General features: G+C 34.3%; 2 protein-coding genes, 1 non-coding gene and 1 pseudogene across 5 annotated transcripts; 3 read left to right on the top strand and 1 right to left on the bottom strand.

The window, feature by feature from the left end:
- The first annotated feature begins 7,195 nt into the window (after positions 1-7,195).
- Positions 7,196-9,799, top strand: LOC106308096 (ras-related protein RABE1a). Its single transcript, XM_013745221.1, has 9 exons — positions 7,196-7,402; positions 7,482-7,580; positions 8,164-8,236; positions 8,547-8,647; positions 8,772-8,837; positions 9,010-9,107; positions 9,210-9,272; positions 9,359-9,451; positions 9,553-9,799. Exons 2-9 carry the CDS (start codon positions 7,508-7,510, stop codon positions 9,634-9,636), a joined length of 651 nt encoding a protein of 216 aa, XP_013600675.1. The 5' UTR covers positions 7,196-7,402; positions 7,482-7,507; the 3' UTR covers positions 9,637-9,799.
- Positions 9,800-10,767: 968 nt separating this feature from the next.
- On the top strand, positions 10,768-16,212 carry LOC106310201 (putative leucine-rich repeat receptor-like serine/threonine-protein kinase At3g53590). Of its 3 annotated transcripts, XM_013747426.1 has the most exons (21): positions 10,768-10,911; positions 11,025-11,123; positions 11,398-11,548; positions 11,774-11,845; positions 11,956-12,027; positions 12,199-12,342; positions 12,436-12,507; positions 12,596-12,667; positions 12,758-12,832; positions 12,932-13,000; positions 13,072-13,140; positions 13,211-13,282; positions 13,404-13,487; positions 13,594-13,662; positions 13,761-14,248; positions 14,334-14,492; positions 14,596-14,879; positions 14,975-15,026; positions 15,244-15,494; positions 15,584-15,718; positions 15,808-16,212. In XM_013747426.1, exons 2-21 carry the CDS (start codon positions 11,033-11,035, stop codon positions 16,129-16,131), a joined length of 2,805 nt encoding a protein of 934 aa, XP_013602880.1. In that variant the 5' UTR covers positions 10,768-10,911; positions 11,025-11,032; the 3' UTR covers positions 16,132-16,212. The 3 variants fall into 3 exon arrangements, with proteins under 3 accessions (XP_013602880.1, XP_013602882.1, XP_013602881.1); XM_013747428.1 differs by lacking the exons at positions 10,768-10,911; positions 11,025-11,123 and having other exon boundaries at positions 11,496-11,548; positions 11,658-11,845; XM_013747427.1 differs by lacking the exons at positions 10,768-10,911; positions 11,025-11,123 and having other exon boundaries at positions 11,505-11,548; positions 11,654-11,845.
- A 329-nt stretch (positions 16,213-16,541) lies between these two features.
- TRNAG-UCC lies at positions 16,542-16,613 on the bottom strand. The gene has a single exon. It is a non-coding gene; the product is annotated as a tRNA-Gly (tRNA).
- Positions 16,614-18,896: 2,283 nt separating this feature from the next.
- Positions 18,897-20,833, top strand: part of LOC106309121 — a 4,354-nt pseudogene continuing 2,417 nt past the window's right edge.

Raw genomic sequence — 20,833 nt, 5'->3', positions numbered from 1 at the left:
AAATTAGGTAGTTTTATTCGTTTTAGGATATTTCATAAATGCAACTGAAAAAAACAAGCAAAAAAATAGGGAGTTTAATTAATGAAGTAAGAACATTTTCAAATGGGTACTTCTTTTTTAATAATATAGATATATAATATTTTGGGACTTTATTGCAAAAATACAACAAAAATTTGAATTTTTTTTATCATTAAATTTATTTGTTTTAAAAGTGAACCCTGGGCGTGTGCCACCCACTTGCCTACCCCTAGAGCCGGCACTGCTGGTGTGGTGTGATATTCATATGATTTCGTGAGATCAGTAACAATACTATTATGTTATGTCTGTAGAGAATGATGAGAGTATAAGATTGGAAGAATATTGTATTGACTCTCATAATGATAAAGCTTATACATTTACAACTTTTATAGGAAGATAAGAATATAAACATTAAACCTAGTTTCCTTAAATAAATATATACATATCTCAATAACAATATTCACAATTATATTTTATATCTTTATGATTCTCTATATGTCTCCTCAAGCTCAAGGTGGTGATGAAGTGACAACTGAAGCTAGGCTTGAGATTGAACAATAATAGATCAAGACGTGATGGAGATCGCAATGGTGGTTAGGAGCTTGAGGCTTTTTTTTCTTCGTTGGCGGCGAAGAGATCTCATGATGGAGATGAAGAGAGACGGAGATCCAATGATCTGTGTTTGTGAACGCAGCGGATCAGTAACTGTGTAGCGGAGACGGAGGAATGTTGCAGTCATGTTTGACGGAGAGATCGGAGGACATAAGATTTGTGTTTTGACAATGGAAGTCTCATCTTGTTGATATCGTGAGATGGTTGGAGAGGAAGCACCTTGACTTGGAAACAGAAAATAGAAGGTTGAAGGCTTATAGATTCAGAGGCACGTTTGATTAGCTTGAATGATGGTAGGAAGCACTTTGGCTTGGTAACAAAACCATTTTTTAATGTTTTTTTTCTAATACCTAAGAAATATAGAACAAAGAAAACGATTTTTTTTCAAAAAGAAGAGATAGATTCAGAGGTCTTCGGAGACATGAATAATTAATAAGAAGCTCCATGGCTTTAAGAAAAACAAAACAAGAAGCATTAAGCTTTGATTTTGGAAGTGAAACCATGATGGCTTAAGAATTATAAAGATAAAAATGAGGCATGAATATAAAGAAGCACTAGGCTTGGATTCAGAGGTCTATGGTAGACTTGAATAACAAAAACCTCAATGGCTTAGATTCAAACGCTCACATGAACATGAATGGTGGAAGTGTATAGCTTAACATAAAATATGATAGAAGCTTAATGGCTTGAAATCAAAAAATAAAGAAGCTCTGTAGCTTGAAGAAATAAAAGAAAAACATGAACGGAGCAGATCGTTAGATCATTGTAGCTCTTATACCATGTAGAGAATGATGAGAGTATAAGATTGGAAGAATATTGTATCGACTCTTAGTGATAAAGCTTATACATGTACAACTTATATAGGGAGATAATAATATAAACATTAAACTTAGTTTTCTTAACTAAATATATACATATCTCAAAAACAATATTCACAATTATGTTTTATATCTTCATGATTCACTATAATGTCCACATGCTTTTATGTTTGATTTATATACTTGTGTTTGGTGGTATTAGAGTGTCATTATTTGGCTATGTCTTTCATCTCTTCGTTCGGAGGTGGAAACTTTGATTTGAGCAATAGAATGTATGAAGAATTTACGACAGTTTCATATTACGTTTGTAACAGATTGTTCTCAATTACGTTTTACACATTAATTTTGTACTTTATTTTTAAAGAATGATTAATTTTAAAAAGATAAAAAAAAAGTTATAGTTACAATTGATATATGTTTAGAATGTCAATATATATTGGAATATGTGTTTGGAATTTCAATATATTGGCATAAATTTAATTAAAACAAAGTTGATTTTTCTGATGTTTTTGATTCTTTGGTATCTGGATTTATAGTCATTTACTATTAAAAAAATATATATTGGCATAAATGTTTCTTTAGTAACTGACGTGATATATTCATTGATGTTTGTATGAATAATTGCATCAATATATTTTAATCAAAGGTCATGGTGGTTATTGTGGCGGTTACTTGATTATTAGGCATGTGGTGGTTAGATTCAGAAATTAAATTTAATTACAGTTATATTTAAAAGGTATATTTTATTGAAATAAAAGTTAGATACAATTTTTTTATCAATAAGTCATGTTTCTAATTTAACATTACTGATGCTCGTCAGTGTCTGTCGTGTGGGGATGTAATATGGATTTGCCATTTGTTTAGTAAAAAGCCGGATAGTCCCTTTTTTTTTCTTGCTATAGAGCGGGTAAGGTATAGTTTAATGAAACAATCACATAACATTTCAGTTCCAAAAAAAAAAAACAATCACATAACATAACGCCTAATAATTGCAATGCTATCTACATTCAAACCAAATCTGGGATTTTATATGATTGATTAAACTTTCTTTTTGTTATCTCTAGAAAGAGATGTTGATTAATTAAAGTTAGGTTTCCTTTAATATCAACTAGATTTTGATCCGTCCTTTAAAAGGCATTTAAAGGGCATGTATATTTTTATTTATTTTTTTTGAGAAATTTAATTTTTATATTTATATTTTTTTTTGTAATAATATTTGTGTTTAATATTTATTTAATTTAATATAATTTTGGTAACATATTATATTTTTGTAATAGTTACCTAACATAATTAGCCAAGAATATTCATACCCAGAAAAACCCAACTCAGAATCGACCCGAAAATCAAAGTCGATTACTCTGTTAGATATGACCTATATACTCGAATGGTTCTTAAAGTGTTATATCTGAAACCAATATCAAATTTAATCCGCATCGAAAACCAAACAATTTTTTTGAAAAATGTTTGAAAAAATTAATTTTAATATATTCTGTTATATATATGTAATGAGTTAATATGATCTTCACTAACTTCCATAATAATATCAGATACATATTAAAAATATATTCAGAATTTAAATTAGATATTAGCCATATAATTAGGTACCAAATAGAAGTTGGTTACGTTATATATTTAAATGCTACATCTTCTAGGGAATTTAGATGCAATTTTAAAATATGTTGATTGAAGTAATAATTAACTAACGATTTTGATGCTATCATACACTTTTCTCATCTTTATTTAATTTCAGTTTTTGTTTGATTAAATAAGATATTTAGATGTAAATAGAAAAACTGGATCCCGATTATTATGCTCAAGTGGTGGTTACATCCACAATATATAATTAGATGCACTTAGTATTTTTTTAAGTATAGATTGTTGAAAATAATTAGTTGGACTAAACATATATCAATAGGAACAAGATTTAGGTTCACCCCTAGGGTGAACCTTTAGATTTACCTCTCCTCTTGTTATCTAAATTAATAATAAAATAGATTAACTTTATTTTAAAAAAATCTGAAATAATTGAAAAAAAATAACGCCAATTTTAATGATGCTTATGCCACTAACTAAACCCTAAACCTTAAATCTAAACCCTAAATTCTAAAATCAAACTCTAAACCCTAAACCCTAAACCCAAATCCTAAACCCAAACCGTAAATCCTAAACCCTAAATCTAAACCGTAAACCGTAAACCCAAAGCCTATATCTTAAACCCAAATCTTAGACGCTAAACTCAAACCATATACCCAAACCTAATCCCTAGACCTTAAACTCAAATCGTAAACCCTGAACCCAAATCTTATATCCTAAAGGTTTGGGTTAATGTTGATGTTGTTTCTTTAGGGTTTAAGGCTTGGGTTTAGAGTCTACGTTTGGGTTTAGGATCTAGGGTTTGAATTTAAGGTCTAGGGTTTGGGTTTAGAGTTTACGGTTTGGGATTAGGGTTTAGGATTAGGGTTTAAGATATAGGTTTGTGTTTAGGGTTTAGAGTTTGGGTTTAGAATTTAGGGTTTACGATTTAGATTTAAGGTTTAGGATTTAGAATTTCAGATTTAGAGTTTAGTTAGCGGCGTTATCGTCATTAAAATGAGCGTCATTATTTTTTTCAATTATTTTAGATTTTTTTTTAAGAAATAATATATTTTATTATTAATCTACGTAGCATTTTGATTGATAATAAGAAGGGAAGTGAATTTAAAAGTTCAACTTAGGGACGAATCTCAATTTTATTCTATCAATAGGTCATGTTCCTAATTTAATAATATTGATTGAAACACACTTCGTATCTATTTAAAAAAGGAAAGTTGATCATGTAATTTCGAGAAAACACAACTCTTAGTGGATGTGAGAAAGTGTAGCTGTGGACCTGTCCGCAGGGGATGATTGGTGGATGGGGTTGAGTGACGAATGCTCCATGCAGATGATACGTTGGACCATAGTAGGAATATTCTTGTCTACGCTTTTATTCCTTGGTTGATTATTATTATTTCCTTAACACCGAAGACAAAATAAAGTCCAATATATGATATCTTACCAGTTTGTCAGTCGCCACACTTTTCACCTTTGCGTCAACTTGGAGTTGCTTGGAGGATTCTCCTATTTCAATTTAAGTTTTGTCCAATATACTAGTGAAGGGATCGAATAGAACTTTGAAGAGCTTAATCGCCAGCACTTTCTACATGCGCAGAAGTAGAAGTAACCAAAAGTCGCAAGAGCCACAAACCGATACCCTGTCTTGTCTCCCAAGATTAGTTTATATTATTTCATTATTCCTATACAGATGATGTAATGATACCGGTGTGGTGTGATATTCATATGATTTGGTGAGATCAATAACAATACTATACTGGTGTGCAGGCCCGCTCAACTTTATATTGGACCCTTGGATAAATTTAATATATATGCAATATAATTGATTATATATAATATTTTTGGTTTTTATTGCAAAAATACAACAAAAATTTGGATTTTTTTAATCATTAAATTTATTTGTTTTAAAGGTGGACCATGGGCGTGTGCCCCACTTGCCTACCTCTAGAGCCGGCACTGCTGGTGTGGTGTGATATTCATATGATTTCGTGAGATCAGTAACAATACTATTATGTTATGTCTGTAGAGAATGATGAGAGTATAAGATTGGAAGAATATTGTATTGACTCTCATAATGATAAAGCTTATACATGTACAACTTATATAGGAAGATAAGAATATAAACATTAAACCTAGTTTCCTTAAATAAATATATACATATCTCAATAACAATATTCACAATTATGTTTTATATCTTCATGATTCTCTATATGTCTCCTCAAGCTCAAGGCTGTGATGAAGTGACAACTGAAGCTAGGCTTGAGATTGAACAATAATAGATCAAGACGTGATGGAGATCGCAATGGTGGTTAGGAGCTTGAGGCTTTTTTTTCTTCGTTGGCGGCGAAGAGATCTCATGATGGAGATGAAGAGAGACGGAGATCCAATGATCTGTGTTTGTGAACGCAGCGGAGACGGAGGAATGTTGCAGTCATGTTTGACGGAGAGATCGGAGGACATAAGATTTGTGTTTTGACAATGGAAGTCTCGTCTTGTTGACATCGTGAGATGGTTGGAGAGGAAGCACCTTGGCTTGGAAACAAAAAATAGAAGGTTGAAGGCTTATAGATTCAGAGGCACGTTTGATTAGCTTGAATGATGGTAGGAAGCACTTTGGCTTGGTAACAAAACCGTTTTTTTAATGTTTTTTTCTAATACCTAAGAAATATAGAACAAAGAAAACAGTTTTTTTTTTCAAAAAGAAGGAATAGATTCATAGGTCTTCGGAGACATGAATAATAAGAAGCTCCATGGCTTTAAGAAAAACAAAACAAGAAGCATTAAGCTTTCATTTTGGAAGTGAAACCATGATGGCTTAAGAATTATAAAGATAAAAATGAGGCATGAATATAAAGAAGCACTAGGCTTGGATTCAGAGGTCTATGGTAGACTTGAATAACAAAAACCTCAATGGCTTAGATTCAGACGTTCACATGAACATGAATGGTGGAAGTGTATAACTTAACAGAAAATATGATAGAAGCTTAATGGCTTGAAATCAAAAAATAAAGAAGCTCTGTAGCTTGAAGAAATAAAAGAAAAACATGAACGGAGCAGATCGTTAGATCATTGTAGCTCTTATACCATGTAGAGAATGATGAGAGTATAAGATTGGAAGAATATTGTATCGACTCTTAATGATAAAGCTTATACATGTACAACTTATATAGGGAGATAATAATATAAACATTAAACTTAGTTTTCTTAACTAAATATATACATATCTCAATAACAATATTCACAATTATGTTTTATATCTTCATGATTCACTATAATGTCCACATGCTTTTATGTTTGATTTATATACTTGTGTTTGGTGGTATTAGAGTGTCATTATTTGGCTATGTCTTTCATCTCTTCATTCGGAGGTGGAGACTTTGATTTGAGCAATGAAATGTATGAAGAATTTACGATAGTTTCAGGTTACGTTTGCAACAGATTGTTCTCAATTGGTGAAGATGGTTTCGGAACCAGAAGAATGACCAGCATTTGAAAGTTATCTGGAAGATATCAAGCTTTTACGAAGAAGTTTCCTCAACTCAGACATCGGTCATGTACCTCGGACGGAGAACCTACGGGCAGATAGCTTAGCACGCAGTGCTAGGAAACAACCGTCTTTTGTCGTTCACATGGATGCAGAGTTACCGATTTGGTTTACATAGTCAATATGAGTATATGAATGTCTCGTTGTAAAAAAAAAAAAGTGTCATTATTTGGCTTGTTAATTACTAAGTAGATCCTGGTCGTCAAAATATTGGGCAGTGAATAGTACCCGCCAAATCCATCAAAGTGAGAGGCGATGCAGATTTGGCACCAACGGGTCACAACGTAATCAGTAGTGATCATATCATTCATATAGGCAGTAGTGGGCTAAGTTTAAGAGTTGAAACGCAAGTGTTGCTGACGGTATAAACTATGAACATTTGACAAACTGATCGAAATGCTTAGTTTAAATGATCTCAAGTTTTTGTATGCTTTGATACAAAAGTTACGTCGGTAGATGTTCGTAACATATAAAAAAAAACATTTCCATCAATTTTGTTGGGTTGGATCCGTAAAGTTAAATTACCGGCCCAAGGCCTGCTATTCGAAAGCTATCAAACGACGGCGTATAAATAACCTGGTATCATCACAATTTAACCAAAAACGAAAACCACGCGCCCGCCCAACTCAGATCTCCATCACGATCAAGATCCAACGGCCCAGATCCACTCCCTCTCCTTCTGACTCTTCTCTCAAAAGAGAACAATAATAACATTCTGAATCTTCGAAAAGCCGATCGGGAGGAAAAATAATTCAACGGCCGGCCGGTTGCTCTCTCTACCTCCGTTCTGACGATTAATCTCCCCGGAGCAGATCTGGTACTTCTCCTGAATCTCTCACTCTCTTTCGCTCAGTATTTTAGTTTGTTTGTAACATCGTTTGTTTTTGCATTACCAGTGATTCGTTTCTAGACGCTATACGCAATGGCTGCTCCTCCTGCTAGAGCTCGCGCTGATTACGATTACCTCATTAAACTACTCTTGATCGGAGACAGCGGTTGGTTTCCTCAATTCCAGATCGTAATACTGCGTTCGTTCCGCGAGTCTCGTGAATTTGTGTGAAGGATCGATGGTGACGCATTAGTGATTTGAGGTTTTCGATCTTCAATTAGGCGTGCTGTGATTTTATATCTGAGTTTCATCAGCGTAGTGTGTTGATTTTAGAGAACCTTGGATTTAGTGTGAGGAGCATCATACGACTCCTCTTAGTTTCATATAAGCTTTGTATGAAGGGTGGATGCATTAGTTATATGAATTTTTCGATATTCCATTAAGCTTGCTGTGATTTAGCACACGTGGTCCTGTCTCAGTTACTGACATTTGAATTTCATCAGCGTAGTATGTTGATTTTAGAGTGTGAGGAGCAACTGATGTTCATCATACGGCCTCTTCTTAGTCTCGTATCATGCTGGAAAATGTCAAGACGAATGACAATAGTGATGTAAATGAACTTTCGGGGTGGATGTTTTGAGTGACAAATGGTTTATGATAGTATTAGACTTTGCACGTGTGTAACCACCACATTCAAAGGTCTTTTGCTTTATCTAACTTCTTCCTCTATCTTCTTTCATGTACACCAGGTGTGGGTAAGAGTTGCCTCCTCTTGCGTTTTTCAGATGGCTCCTTTACCACCAGTTTCATTACAACAATTGGGTAAGTATGATCTCTTTATTACTTGATGCTTTTCTCTCAAGTGCTTTGTGTACTTGTCTGTTAAGATCCACGTATTACCGTAAATCACCACCAACAAGAGTATAACAATCTCTCACAAGCTAATAGCTACCCTCTCAAGTTGATCAAACCAATTGATAACTCTCCCTATTACATTTGTGAAGATAGAAACACTCCGAACACAACAGAGTCTTCTCTTGATTTGAATTGTATTGTCATCAGTCGGCTTTCCCTCCAGGGCATATCATTGTCTTGTTCCCTTCCCACTCAATATAAAATTTTGTTGTGACAGAATTGATTTCAAGATACGGACTATTGAGCTGGATGGGAAGAGAATTAAGCTGCAAATCTGGGATACTGCAGGACAGGAGCGGTTCCGGACTATCACAACTGGTATCTCTTCGATTTTTGCTTTCGAATATGCCCTTTGCTCTTCTTTTTCTCTTACTGTTATTCATACGCATCCTTTATGGTGGGAACGTGGAATACTCACCTAAGTGGTTTCTTCTTATTGCAGCGTACTACCGTGGAGCCATGGGCATTTTGCTTGTGTATGATGTCACCGATGAATCATCTTTCAACAGTAAGTTTTCTCTTTACTTCTTACTACAGTTTAACGTTGTTTAATTCTAGCTTCTAGGCCTCATGCAACTAACAATCCTTCGCAAGAAAGTATATATTATTCCATCTGTAGTTAGTATTTTCTAATAAACCTATATGTTATTTTTCTTGTCATTTGTTTTCTTCAATTCCAGACATCAGGAACTGGATCCGTAATATTGAGCAGCACGCTTCTGATAATGTCAACAAGATTCTCGTGGGGAACAAGGCAGATATGGATGAAAGCAAAAGAGTCTCTCTCTCTCTCTCTTACCGTTCCCATATATCTTTCTGCTTATCTATTACGTGATTTGTTTATCTAACACACTGATTTGTTGTGTTTTTGTATTTCCAGGCTGTGCCAAAAGCTAAGGGACAAGCTCTTGCAGATGAATACGGAATCAAGTTCTTCGAGACTGTACGTTGTAGTACTAGGTTTTGTTATGCGTATAGGAAAATGCGATTCTCATTATTGGCTAACGTTAGATGAGTTTGGTCTTGCAGAGTGCCAAGACGAACTTAAACGTTGAGGAAGTTTTCTTTTCAATAGGTAAAGACATTAAGCAAAGACTAGCAGATACCGATGCAAGGGCTGAGGTTCGTTTATACTTGAGAATTATTTTTATTCTCATCCTCATCATCCATACATTGCAATTAGAGTATCAAACATTTAAAACGTTGTCTGGGTTGTTTTGTAGCCACAAACAATCAGAATCAACCAATCCGACCAAGGTGCAGGGACATCTCAAGCTACTCAGAAATCAGCATGTTGCGGTTCGTAGAGAATCCGGTTGAAGATACAAACATGATATTTGCTTTTCGCTACGGGATGGTGTTGTTTTCTACGTATTCTTTTAAAATCTTCAATGTTACTCACTTAAAAAAGCTGCTATAAATATTTGATTACTCATTGTTGCAGGCATTGAAATACATTTTTAACGAATGTTTGTTTACATACATGAGAGAACGAATGAAAAGATTGTTAAGAAAGAAGTAAACCACGGTCAGTTGCAAAAATAAAATATGTAAACATCGACACTGAGACGCCGTTTTCTTCTTCTTCTTCACTTTCGAATTGATAGGATCGTCTATTGATTTGGGTGCTCCACAGTTCCTCCAATTCCGCCGTTCAGTTCTCCTTTGATATTCGCATTGGATCAGTCTCGTCGAGTCTGAGTCGATACGAAGCAAACGAGGATTGAACGGAACAAACCACATCTTCTTGCTGGTGTAGTTTATATGATCTTCAATCCCTATCATGTCTCAAGTTAACAATACACCTATATTCTCCACCGCTGATGTTGTTGATTTCAGAATGTTAGTGACCTCTACTCGATCTTTAAAAAAAAATAGCTTCACGGTAGCTACATTGCACTCCATCTTTTTTGGAGTTGTTGGATTGTATTGATGGATTATAAGGTAGTGTCTTAGGTTTAGATTGGCCATGGAAGAAGTAGGGATGCTCTTGAGCTCATCTCTAGGGCTAGTTTTGATTAATGTTCTGTCACTGTATAAACCGAAGTTTAGCTAAGCTTTTTACTCTTGTGTTGGCTTCCTCTTGAGATTTTCTAGACCGGGTCCCTTTAACAATAATCGAGCTTAGATTGGGAGAGGGTAATAACCTTGCAGCTGAAATTACCAGGTCAGCCTAAGTGGACAACCAGTCTCAACTGAAATTGAATGATTAAAAAATTGACAACTTGAAAGATTGTTGAATCTATCTGTAAAAGAAGATATATATATGTATTATTTATTAATGTGTGTGTGTGTAATCTCTGCACTATTTGATCAAAAGTAATAAGAAAGTTTCAAACTCATTTTCTAATTATAAAACATTGTTGACAATTTCTTTGTGTAGTCTCTTTCTGGTATGTTTTGTTTACTCGTTAGATCACTGTCCTTACGAAGTTTCTGCTCCCATCAGCATTTTTTATGGACACAACGATGTCTGAACGACCAAAACGCTTCTACTTTTCCTAGGTGTTGAACAAGTTTCCGGGGATTCTTTTATGATTTCTTCCTTCTGTCAAACGTGTTTTTTTTTGTTTATTCGCCTGGTGACTTGATCATAACTTATAACAGTTTCCTTGACCAAACTTTTTATCTTGTGAGATATGACTTGATCATTGTGCTACAGCAGAATAAAGTTTCCTCTGTCTTCCTTTTCTAGGTATCCTGATGAATACAAAAACATGCGGTTCAGTATTCCTGGTGGCATTTTGTTGTCTTCTCCTTCAGTCAGCTGATTCAAGAACTGATCTTTCAGAAGGTGATTGTTTTTTTTCCACAAAAACCTCAGATGTTATATAATTCTCTTAAATTAAGGTACCTATGAGCTTCATAAACTTACCAAATTTGGCGTATAAACTATTAACAATAATGTCAATTTGCATAAATATGGTCGCTGGTCTTTCTCTCAATGTTTGATAGTCATAATCTTGAATGGTCATTCTTCAGGCTCCCAAATCATATGTCATTCTACAACGTGGAGACTGCTTTCCAGAGCTTTGCTAATATATATATTTTTTAAATCCATTTTGCAGTAACTGCTTTAAGGGTGATCAAAAGGAGTCTAATTGATCCTATGAGAAATTTAAGCAACTGGGAAAAGGGTGACCCATGTAATTCAAACTGGACTGGCATAACATGCTTCGAGAGATCACATGATGATGGTCACTTTCACGTCCGGGAGCTGTAATGTCTCTTTTGTATTAACATTTGTCACATTTTTTCTTCTTTTGTTATATATATTTTTTCTTGTCTTTATTAATTGAATGGAGGTCTTCGTCTTCTGCAAAGGTAGTTAGTTTACGCATCACTAACGCAATGCCCTGGCGTCATTCTTGCAAGGATTATACTGAAAAATATTATGCATTGCCATACTTACACATCCTGTGACTTACACATATTGTGATGCAGCCAATTGATGAGGCTGAATTTATCTGGAGAGCTGGCTCCTGAAGTTGGCCAGTTATCTTATCTCGAAATCCTGTAAGATGCGAAGTCTAATGAACTGTTTCATTCAGTTCTTGTGATTGTCTTCCGGTTGTCTTGATTGCATACTGAAAAACCTATTATTCTCGTGGGTTACCTTGTTGAAGTAATGTGATGTGGAACAACATAACTGGGCGTATTCCTTTGGAGATAGGAAAAATTTCTTCTTTGAAACTCCTGTAAGTAAAAGATAACACGATGTCTTTTCTCTTGCCTTCTTGTTCTCATTTTTCTTTGTTTAGTTTCATTTCTGGGATGGTTTTAAAGAAGGCTTTGGTTTCTCTGTTTATGTGGAGCCACAAGTCCGCTTCAATTGACTCGTTTAATTTGCTGCTACATTATTTGGACAGACTGCTGAATGGGAACAAACTCACGGGTAGTTTACCCCCTGAACTTGGCAACCTTCGAAATTTAAACAGGCTTCAAGTAGATGAGAACAACATAACAGGTTCAGTTCCACCTGCATTTGGAAACATGACAAGCATAAAACATCTGTAAGTTTGTCGTTAGGTATTATCTTCTTCATAGCAAAGTTAGCAGTCATTTGTGGTTTATCCTTTACTCACAAGTGGCTGTTGGATCTTCAGCCACTTAAATAACAACACGTTAACCGGAGAAATTCCAGTGGAGCTATCCAAACTGAACAACCTCGCTCACCTGTGAGGGTTTTCTTTTTTTTTTGTTTTCTTGATTTCACTTTTGGATACTGTATGTTAAGTGTTTATATTGATGGAACAAATCTCGTAGGATACTGGACAATAATAACTTGACTGGGTCTTTGCCGCAAGAGTTAGCTCGACTCCCATCCTTTACCATACTGTATGTACCTTCTGCCATATTTGGTCCCATATTTTTGTTGGCCTTTAAGGAACTATGCAAATTTGCTAAGCTAGTATTCCACCTATGCAGTCAGATGGATAACAACAACTTCGACGGTTCTGAGATTCCAGAGGCTTATGGAAGGTTTTCTAGATTAGTAAGATTGTAAGACTTTCTGCAATACTCAAATGGTTCGGGTTTCTAATACTAGTTTCATCTGTGCGCTGAATTATTGTTTGCGTTCTCATGTTTTCAACTTGGCAGAAGTTTAAGGAACTGTGGACTACAAGGATCAATTCCTGATCTAAGCAGTATAAAAAATCTTAGCTTTTTGTAAGTGTCTATGTCTGGTATTTGTGTAAAAACTGTATGCTTCTCTTTGAGCTCTTGAGACTTCTTTACAGAGACCTGAGCTGGAACAATCTCACAGGCTCTATACCAGAATCTAAGCTTTCTGATAATATGACAACAATGTAGGCACATTTCGAAATCCTACTCCTAGTAACACTTTACAAATACTTACACCGTTGAGTTTTGCTGCAGTGAACTATCTTATAACAACCTCACTGGATCTATACCACAAAGTTTCTCGGAACTGTATTCTCTTCAATTACTGTATGTAAACCATTCATTAACCATTAAATTAAATTTTTTTGAGTCAAAACATATTTTCTGCATTTTCCAATCATCTTATGAGTACTATGTAAGATTTTTGTTTGTGTGTCATCTATAACAGTTCACTTGAGAACAACAGTTTATCTGGTTCCGTCCCAACAGCAATTTGGGAGAACAAGTCTTTCGAGAATAACAAACTGCAAGTGTATGATCTCAGCTCTTTGTTCTTATTTTTATGTTAATACTCAATAGTTTTCTAGTCTTCATACTTCATTCTTAGAGTCTGAAACCTCTTTTGGATTCATGCGCAGTGATCTCAGGAACAATAACTTCTCTGATACCACAGGAAATCTAAGAACACCAGACAATGTTACCCTATAGTGAGTTTTGTTTGTTCCTATGTCTTAGCCAGTTAAAGTTTATACTACTTTTTTGCTATCTACTAAAGCTACTTTTTTGTTTTTCCTTGTGTCAAAAGTCTTCGTGGCAACCCAATATGCAAAAGTACAAGCATTCCCATCGTTAAACAACTCTTCGAATATATCTGCGGCGAGAAAAAGCAAACATCAACCAAATCAGAACAAACACCATGCAACAATGCGTCATGTCCCTATGAGAAGGTGCCAGTTTCCCCAGGACTCTGCTTTTGTGCAGCGCCTCTTTTGATCGATTATAGGCTAAAGAGCCGTAGCTTCTTCTTCTTCACTCCATATATTGAACACCAATTCATGGAGTATATAACCACGTCACTCCAGCTGGAAACTCATCAACTAGCGATTGATAGAGTTGTTGATGAGAACAAGCAGCGTCTACGGATGAACATCAAGCTAATTCCCAAAGGCAAAACAATATTTAACGTTAGCGAAGTCATACGTATCAGGGGAAGGTTTACTTCATGGACTTTTCCTCGTAATGACTTTTTTGGACCTTATGAGCTACTAGACTTCCCTCTTGAAGGACCATATGGTACAGTGTTCACACCTAATCTTAACCAAAAAAAAAAAATGACATTATTGTTTCAGTGATATTATATTTAAATCTTTGGTTGCAGATGATTTGCTAGCTGGAGAGAGTGGGATCAGCACGGTTGGATGGGTGATGATAGTGGCAGCCTCTATCGTTGCTGCAACTGTTATTTCAGTGAGCGCAACACTTCTATATGTGAAGAAACGTCATGGGAATCTGCATGCACTCACCAGAAAACGTGTTTGTAAGCAACTCAAACAGTTTCTCTTTGTGTCTATATTCATCTTGTTTTTATACTTCAAACGATGAAACTAAGGAGTAAGGACTGTGTCTTTATGTCTTTTCAGCCAGATCAATATCTCGGGAAATCGAAGGGGTGAAGAAGTTCAGTTTTATAGAACTGTCGGATGCAACTAATGGCTTTGATAGCTCTGCAGTGATCGGTAGAGGTAGCTATGGAAAAGTATACAAAGGCATTTTGCCAAATAAAACAGTAGTTGCCATCAAACGAGGAGAAGAAACTTCTCTGCAGAGCGAGAAAGAGTTTCTGAATGAGATTGATCTGCTTTCGAGGTTACATCACCGGAATCTTGTGTCACTGGTTGGCTACAGTAGTGACATAGGGGAACAAGTACACGTCCTTTTTCATATGAACTTAGTTACTTACGCGTTATTTCTATGTCTTTTTACTAATTTATATACGTGTGCTGTGTGGTTCATGTGCAGATGCTGGTGTATGAGTATATGCCTAATGGCAATGTGCGTGATTGGCTTTCAGGTAAGTTCTATTCCTCCATGTCCTTCCTATATACTTTCAAGCAGTGTTCTAAAAATCGGTTTAGACCGAGTCTAGATGGCAAATTGGACCATTACCTATAAAGGGTCTAATCACTGCCTAGTTATTTCTGGAACATTACTTTTTAAGACTTGAAACTAGCTCCTATATGCTTCCGCATCAATGTTTCAGTGTTTTCTTTTTTCACATTGCCATGCAGCTAATGCTACGGAAACATTGAGCTTTAACATGAGGGCACAAGTGGCTTTAGGTTCAGCTAAAGGGATCCTTTACCTTCACGCTGAAGCAAATCCACCTGTTATTCACCGCGATATCAAAACCAGCAACATACTTTTGGACAGTCAGCTTCATGCTAAAGTTGCTGATTTTGGATTGTCACGGCTGGCTCCAAATTTTGGGGAGGGAGATTGTGAGCCGGCCCATGTATCAACCGTAGTGAGAGGAACACCGGTGAGTGGCACACTAGTTGTTATTTAACCCTTATATAAACAAGTGGGTTTTGAGAAAACAATAAATGCTGTTGTTGTATATATGCCCAGGGATATCTGGATCCAGAGTACTTCATGACTCGGCAACTGACGGTAAAGAGTGACGTGTACAGTTTCGGAGTGGTGTTGCTTGAGCTCTTGACTGGAATGCACCCATTCTTTGAGGGTACACATATTATCCGTGAGGTACTGAGCATCCCTATCAAACATTATAAAGGAGCTAGCTATAGATCTCTTGTGTCCTTCAAGATTTTTTTTACACAATGTGATGCCAGGTGAGGATGGCAAATGAATCTGGAACGATTCAGTCAATGGCGGATAGTCGGATGGGACAAAGTTCGCCAGATAAAGTGATGAAGCTGGCGGGATTGGCGTTATGGTGTTGTGAGGATAGACCAGAGATGAGACCGTCGATGTCAAAAGTTGTGAAGGAACTCGAAAGCATTTGCCAATCTGTGAAGGAGACCGATATGTTCTCAGAAACAACGACGTTACTCTACACCAAAACATCGTCGTCGTCGTCATCGTCTCCTGTGCCTTCATCTTTAACTGGAAGTAACTTGGACAGTGGCTTTTTCGAATCTGTAAAACCGCGTTGACATACCTTTGTTGTGACTCTGAGATAGGCTAACTGATGCTAGTGCAAAAACCCATGACTAATAATGAGATTTGTGTTAATATGGAGCTTAAATGAACATGTGTTGACATGGAAATTTCGCTATATAGTCCAGATGTTTTTGGTGGAACTCAGATTCTTGATTCATAGGTAAAGAGCTTAGCACGGTTGAGACTATTCACAGATCTCAAATGAACAAGAGACAAGTCATTAACCGTGAAAGACCCTTAGAGAAGCGCTGTTTCGCACCATGCAGCAAATCTCAGCTCATGAACCCCAAAAAGATTAAAACATGATCTCTTCACTGATACAACAAAAGGAATACAAGTTTCTCCCACAAGAGATAAACTCTTGCCAACAAAAATATAAGGCCTTTGACAAAAAGAAAATTGATGCGTCTGCCGGGAGTCGAACCCGGGTCTATTGCTTGGAAGGCAAATATCCTAACCGTTGGACTACAGACGCTTTTGTCAACATCACACTCAAACATTTTTTTGACTCAAAATTTGGTTTTCTGAAACATAATTCTCTAATTACTTTTAGCTCAAGTCACAAGAATTGTAAAAACTATTTTTTAGTTGAAGTAGGGGAAATATTCCTTTATTGGAATTATGGAAATACATATAGGTTTAGAGACATCTATATAAGTCCATAAGAAAGACCTAACCTGAAGATATATCTATAATATTATTTGAGAAGTCAATTTCCTATGTGTTGCTCTCACGTTAACTCTTACGATGGTTGATTACAATGATACCCTTAATGAATTAAAATATTACATTTAAAATACTATTATTTATTTAGTTTCCTTTTTAAAATTTTCCAAAAAATATATACATATAATAAATAGGAAATTTTTTATAATGTTAAAAAATCGAATTGAAAAACGAAAACATATGTATATATAATATGATTTCATAAAAAGAAAAGTTCAAAAATAGTAATATTACATTTACAAAATATTTTTAAATAACATAAAATATACTTTTGAAGTAATAAAATACTTTCTTTATATCTATATTTTCTTAGATGAAAATATAAATTTGTATATAATGTGATTTCATTAAAAAATATTTACACATATAATCTTGCTATTAGAAAAGGAAATATTAATTTTAAACAATACAAAAAAAATTAAAGTAATATAAATATTTTTATATATCTATCTACTTTCTTAGATGATTATATAAAATAAGTAACATAAAATGATATATGTTTAATTGACTAAAAATAGTTTATTATTAGTATTATTGAAATGTTTTATTTATTTTTCATATATGTAGTTGACTATAATATCTTCCAATTACAATAAAAAATATTGATAAATTATATTTTACTGCTTATTTTTATGAGATATTAAAAACTAAAAATAAATTGTAAAAATAAAAATCGTTTGATCAAATAGTTACAAAATAGTTTAATGAGGTAGATATATTATATTTTATCATTATTAAAGTTACTTGTTTTCTTAATATTAAATTTGATTTTAAATTTTATGTTTTTATGTTTGTGAAACTTAATAGAACCATAATTAAAATACCAAAACAAATCTAAATTCTCATTTTTAAGATTAGTTAAAATAAATTTCAGTTTCCATTCAATAAATCAAAAGCATAAAGTTATATAGAATTTATAAAATATTTTAATTTTCATAAATATTGATATGTGTTCATGAGCTTCCAAAAATGTATCAGCTACTTATGCATGTATTTTCCTATAGATCATCGTTTTATTTTCTAATATTTTTTAAAAACATCAACATATAATTTGATAAATATTATGAAAATACATACACATTTAAACGATAAATAAAATTGATTTGATTTGACTTGATTATAATAAAAATAATTATACTTCACTTTGAATTTGAAAAAATATATGTAACTCAACATACTCACAACATGAGTGACTCGACTAATCCAACTTATATCTAAAATCATAGATTTAACTACAATAACAATATAAAATTTTATAAGAATAGTAATTTATTTTATAAATATAAATCATAGGACAACTCAAAACATATTCAAAATGAAAATAAAATATTAACCAATTGTTACAATTTAGTTTTCTTTTGTAAAATTTATATATATACATGGGACTTCAAAATATTATCGTTATATTAATTTATGTAATTTGGAATCAGACACTTTAGTTTATTTTTTTTATTTCGTTCTAAGCACAATATATCTTAAGTTATACATAATATTCATTAAAAATATATTTACATATCTAAGACAACAACCACCTAAATGAAAATAAGAAATTAATCAAATTTTAATATATTCAGAATAAAAAAAATATTACAGTTGTTTATTATAATAATTACAGTAAAATTATTCAATAAATTTATGTAATTTGGAATCAGACACTTTAGTTCATTTTTTTATTTCATTCTAAGCACAATATATCTTAAGTTATATATAATCTTCATAAAATATATTTACATATCTAAGACAACAACCACCTAGATGCAAATAAGAAATTAATCAAAATTCTAATATATATAATAAAAAATATTACAGTTGAATTCATATATGCAATCTAATTTACCCAAATGATAACTAAATCGACTAAAAAACAACAAAATCGATTAGATTTAACATATATAAAACCATATGTATAATTAAAATAATATAATATTATTAATATAAATAATGCATACAAATTATAAATTAATTTAAAATTAAAAGTAAGTAGCAATTAATTATTATAATATATTTAATTTAGAAATATTTACAGCTGTGCATGAGCATAGAAAAATCACGTAGTACATCTTTTACTTTCAGGAACACGCTAAAAGGGGGGGGGGGTAGGGTTTCGTTTAATTATCGAACAAGCTTGAGCGAGAGTCATCATATCGCCGGAGCTGAGCAAGAAAGCCGCCAAGAGAGCTTCAATATCTCGTGAAGAAGAAGAACATGACGAGTTCTCCAGTAACTACGGCGACGTAACACTGAGTTGCAACCAACCGCCGATCCAAAAGCCGGAAAGTGGAGGGAGGCTGTTGAAGGAAAGAAGTGGACGGAAGTGAGCGATTTGGTGGAAGAGATGGCAGGATCTGAAGTTCTGATCAGAGGCCGAGTTCACACGTATCGGCCACAGTCTAGCAAAGTGTTTGTGATCTTGAGGCAAAGTGGATGCACTGTTCAGTGCGTAGCCGAGCAATCGAACGTTGGCGTCAACATGATCAAATACCTAAAGCAGCTGAGTTACGAATCGTTTGTCGATGTCATCGGTGTCGTGGTTGTCCCTAAGGACCCTGTCAAGGGAACTACCCAGAAGGTTTCTTCTTCGTCTAATTAACTCGTGTGTTCAGGGCCTGCAATAGTCTATTAAATAAGAGATATAAGAGCTGTCTCTTATCCGAAAAATGTAAAAAAAAAACAAAAAAATATCAAATCAAGAGACCGGAGTTATTCATGCCCTAATGTTTATTATATATGCAAATAATATATAAATGAGACAATAAATCGATGTTTCACTTGTCTATGCTCAAGACTGTGTCTCTGTGTGTTTTGTGCTGATGGGACTATTTATGCAAATAATATATAAATGGGACGATAAGTCAATGTTTCACTTGTCTATGCTCAAAACCGTCTCTGTGTGTTTGTGTTGATGAATTATGTTATTGCAGGTGGAAATTCAGGTGAGGAAAGTGTACTACGTCAACAGAGCCTTGGAGAGATTACCACTTGGTGTGGAGGATGCTGCAAGAAGTGAAGCTGATATTGAAAAATCTCTTGAGGTGCTGTGATTTTATTCTCATTCGGTCAATCTTGTTTATAAGAGCTCATGTTGTTTTCATTAATTGCAGACTGGAACTCCAGCTGTTCGTGTCAATCAGGATACACGTTTGAACAATAGAGTTGTTGACATCAGAACACCCGCTAATCAAGCCATCGTCAGCATTGGGTGCCAATTCGAAAATGTGACTGAAAAATATTACTACATATATGTTTTGAACTTTTCATGATTTGGTTGCTTCTGCTAAATAATTATTTAGATATTCCCTTTTTTGGTAGTTTTTCAGAGGAAATTTACTATCCATGGGTTTTGTTAGTATCCACACACCGAAACTGTTGGCTGGTAGTAGCGAAGGAGGTTATGCTGTGTTTAGGTTGGACTACAAGGGACAACCTGCTTGCCTGGCTGATGTTAGGAGTTTTCGAGGCTCTTAAAACAAATGTTGTAGTATAAGTGATTGTCGAACCAGTTCTGAGGGATATCAAAGCACCGAGAATGCAAGTACTCACTTAATCTAAGTGCAACCAATGATTTAGATGAGTTTTAAACTACTACTAATACTAGAAAGCAATTACAGAATGATATTTTCTTGACTAAGGGAAAAGATAACTCATGGGCATAGGGATTAGACCTTGGGTGATCAAGAATCGAACTAGGGATGGCAAATGATTAATCAAACTATCGACCTTAAGCCTAGACACAATTCTAAGCAAGCTCTATGTCTAGATGAATGCTCATTTGCTAACATATCTCAAACATCAAATGTCTTTGGTTGAATAATGTGAAAGCAATCATTACTAACAAGTCTATTAGCTATCTTAGCACCTTTAACAACAAATGTCTTTGGCAAAGTATACTAAAAGCCTAGGAGAGTTGTCTCAGGCATTTCATCGAACACCTTTCAGGTGGGAAATGCCTGCATTTCATCAAACACCTTT

This window comes from Brassica oleracea, chromosome C8, assembly GCF_000695525.1.
Source record: "Brassica oleracea var. oleracea cultivar TO1000 chromosome C8, BOL, whole genome shotgun sequence".
NCBI classification, from domain to species: Eukaryota; Viridiplantae; Streptophyta; class Magnoliopsida; order Brassicales; family Brassicaceae; genus Brassica; species Brassica oleracea.
Note: the sequence above shows the minus strand (reverse complement) of the source record. Positions and strands in the feature narration are given on the sequence as shown.

Bases quoted from the DNA above. Each gene is read 5' to 3' on its own strand.
- LOC106308096 (XM_013745221.1), top strand. From the start codon at position 7,508: ATGGCTGCTCCTCCTGCTAGAGCTCGCGCTGATTACGATTACCTCATT. The intron at 7,581-8,163 runs GTTGGTTTCCTC...CATGTACACCAG, and splicing joins ACTCTTGATCGGAGACAGCG to GTGTGGGTAAGAGTTGCCTC. The intron at 8,838-9,009 runs GTAAGTTTTCTC...CTTCAATTCCAG, and splicing joins CGATGAATCATCTTTCAACA to ACATCAGGAACTGGATCCGT.
- LOC106310201 (XM_013747426.1), top strand. From the start codon at position 11,033: ATGAATACAAAAACATGCGGTTCAGTATTCCTGGTGGCATTTTGTTGT. The intron at 12,343-12,435 runs GTAAGTTTGTCG...TTGGATCTTCAG, and splicing joins ATGACAAGCATAAAACATCT to CCACTTAAATAACAACACGT. The intron at 15,027-15,243 runs GTAAGTTCTATT...ATTGCCATGCAG, and splicing joins TGTGCGTGATTGGCTTTCAG to CTAATGCTACGGAAACATTG.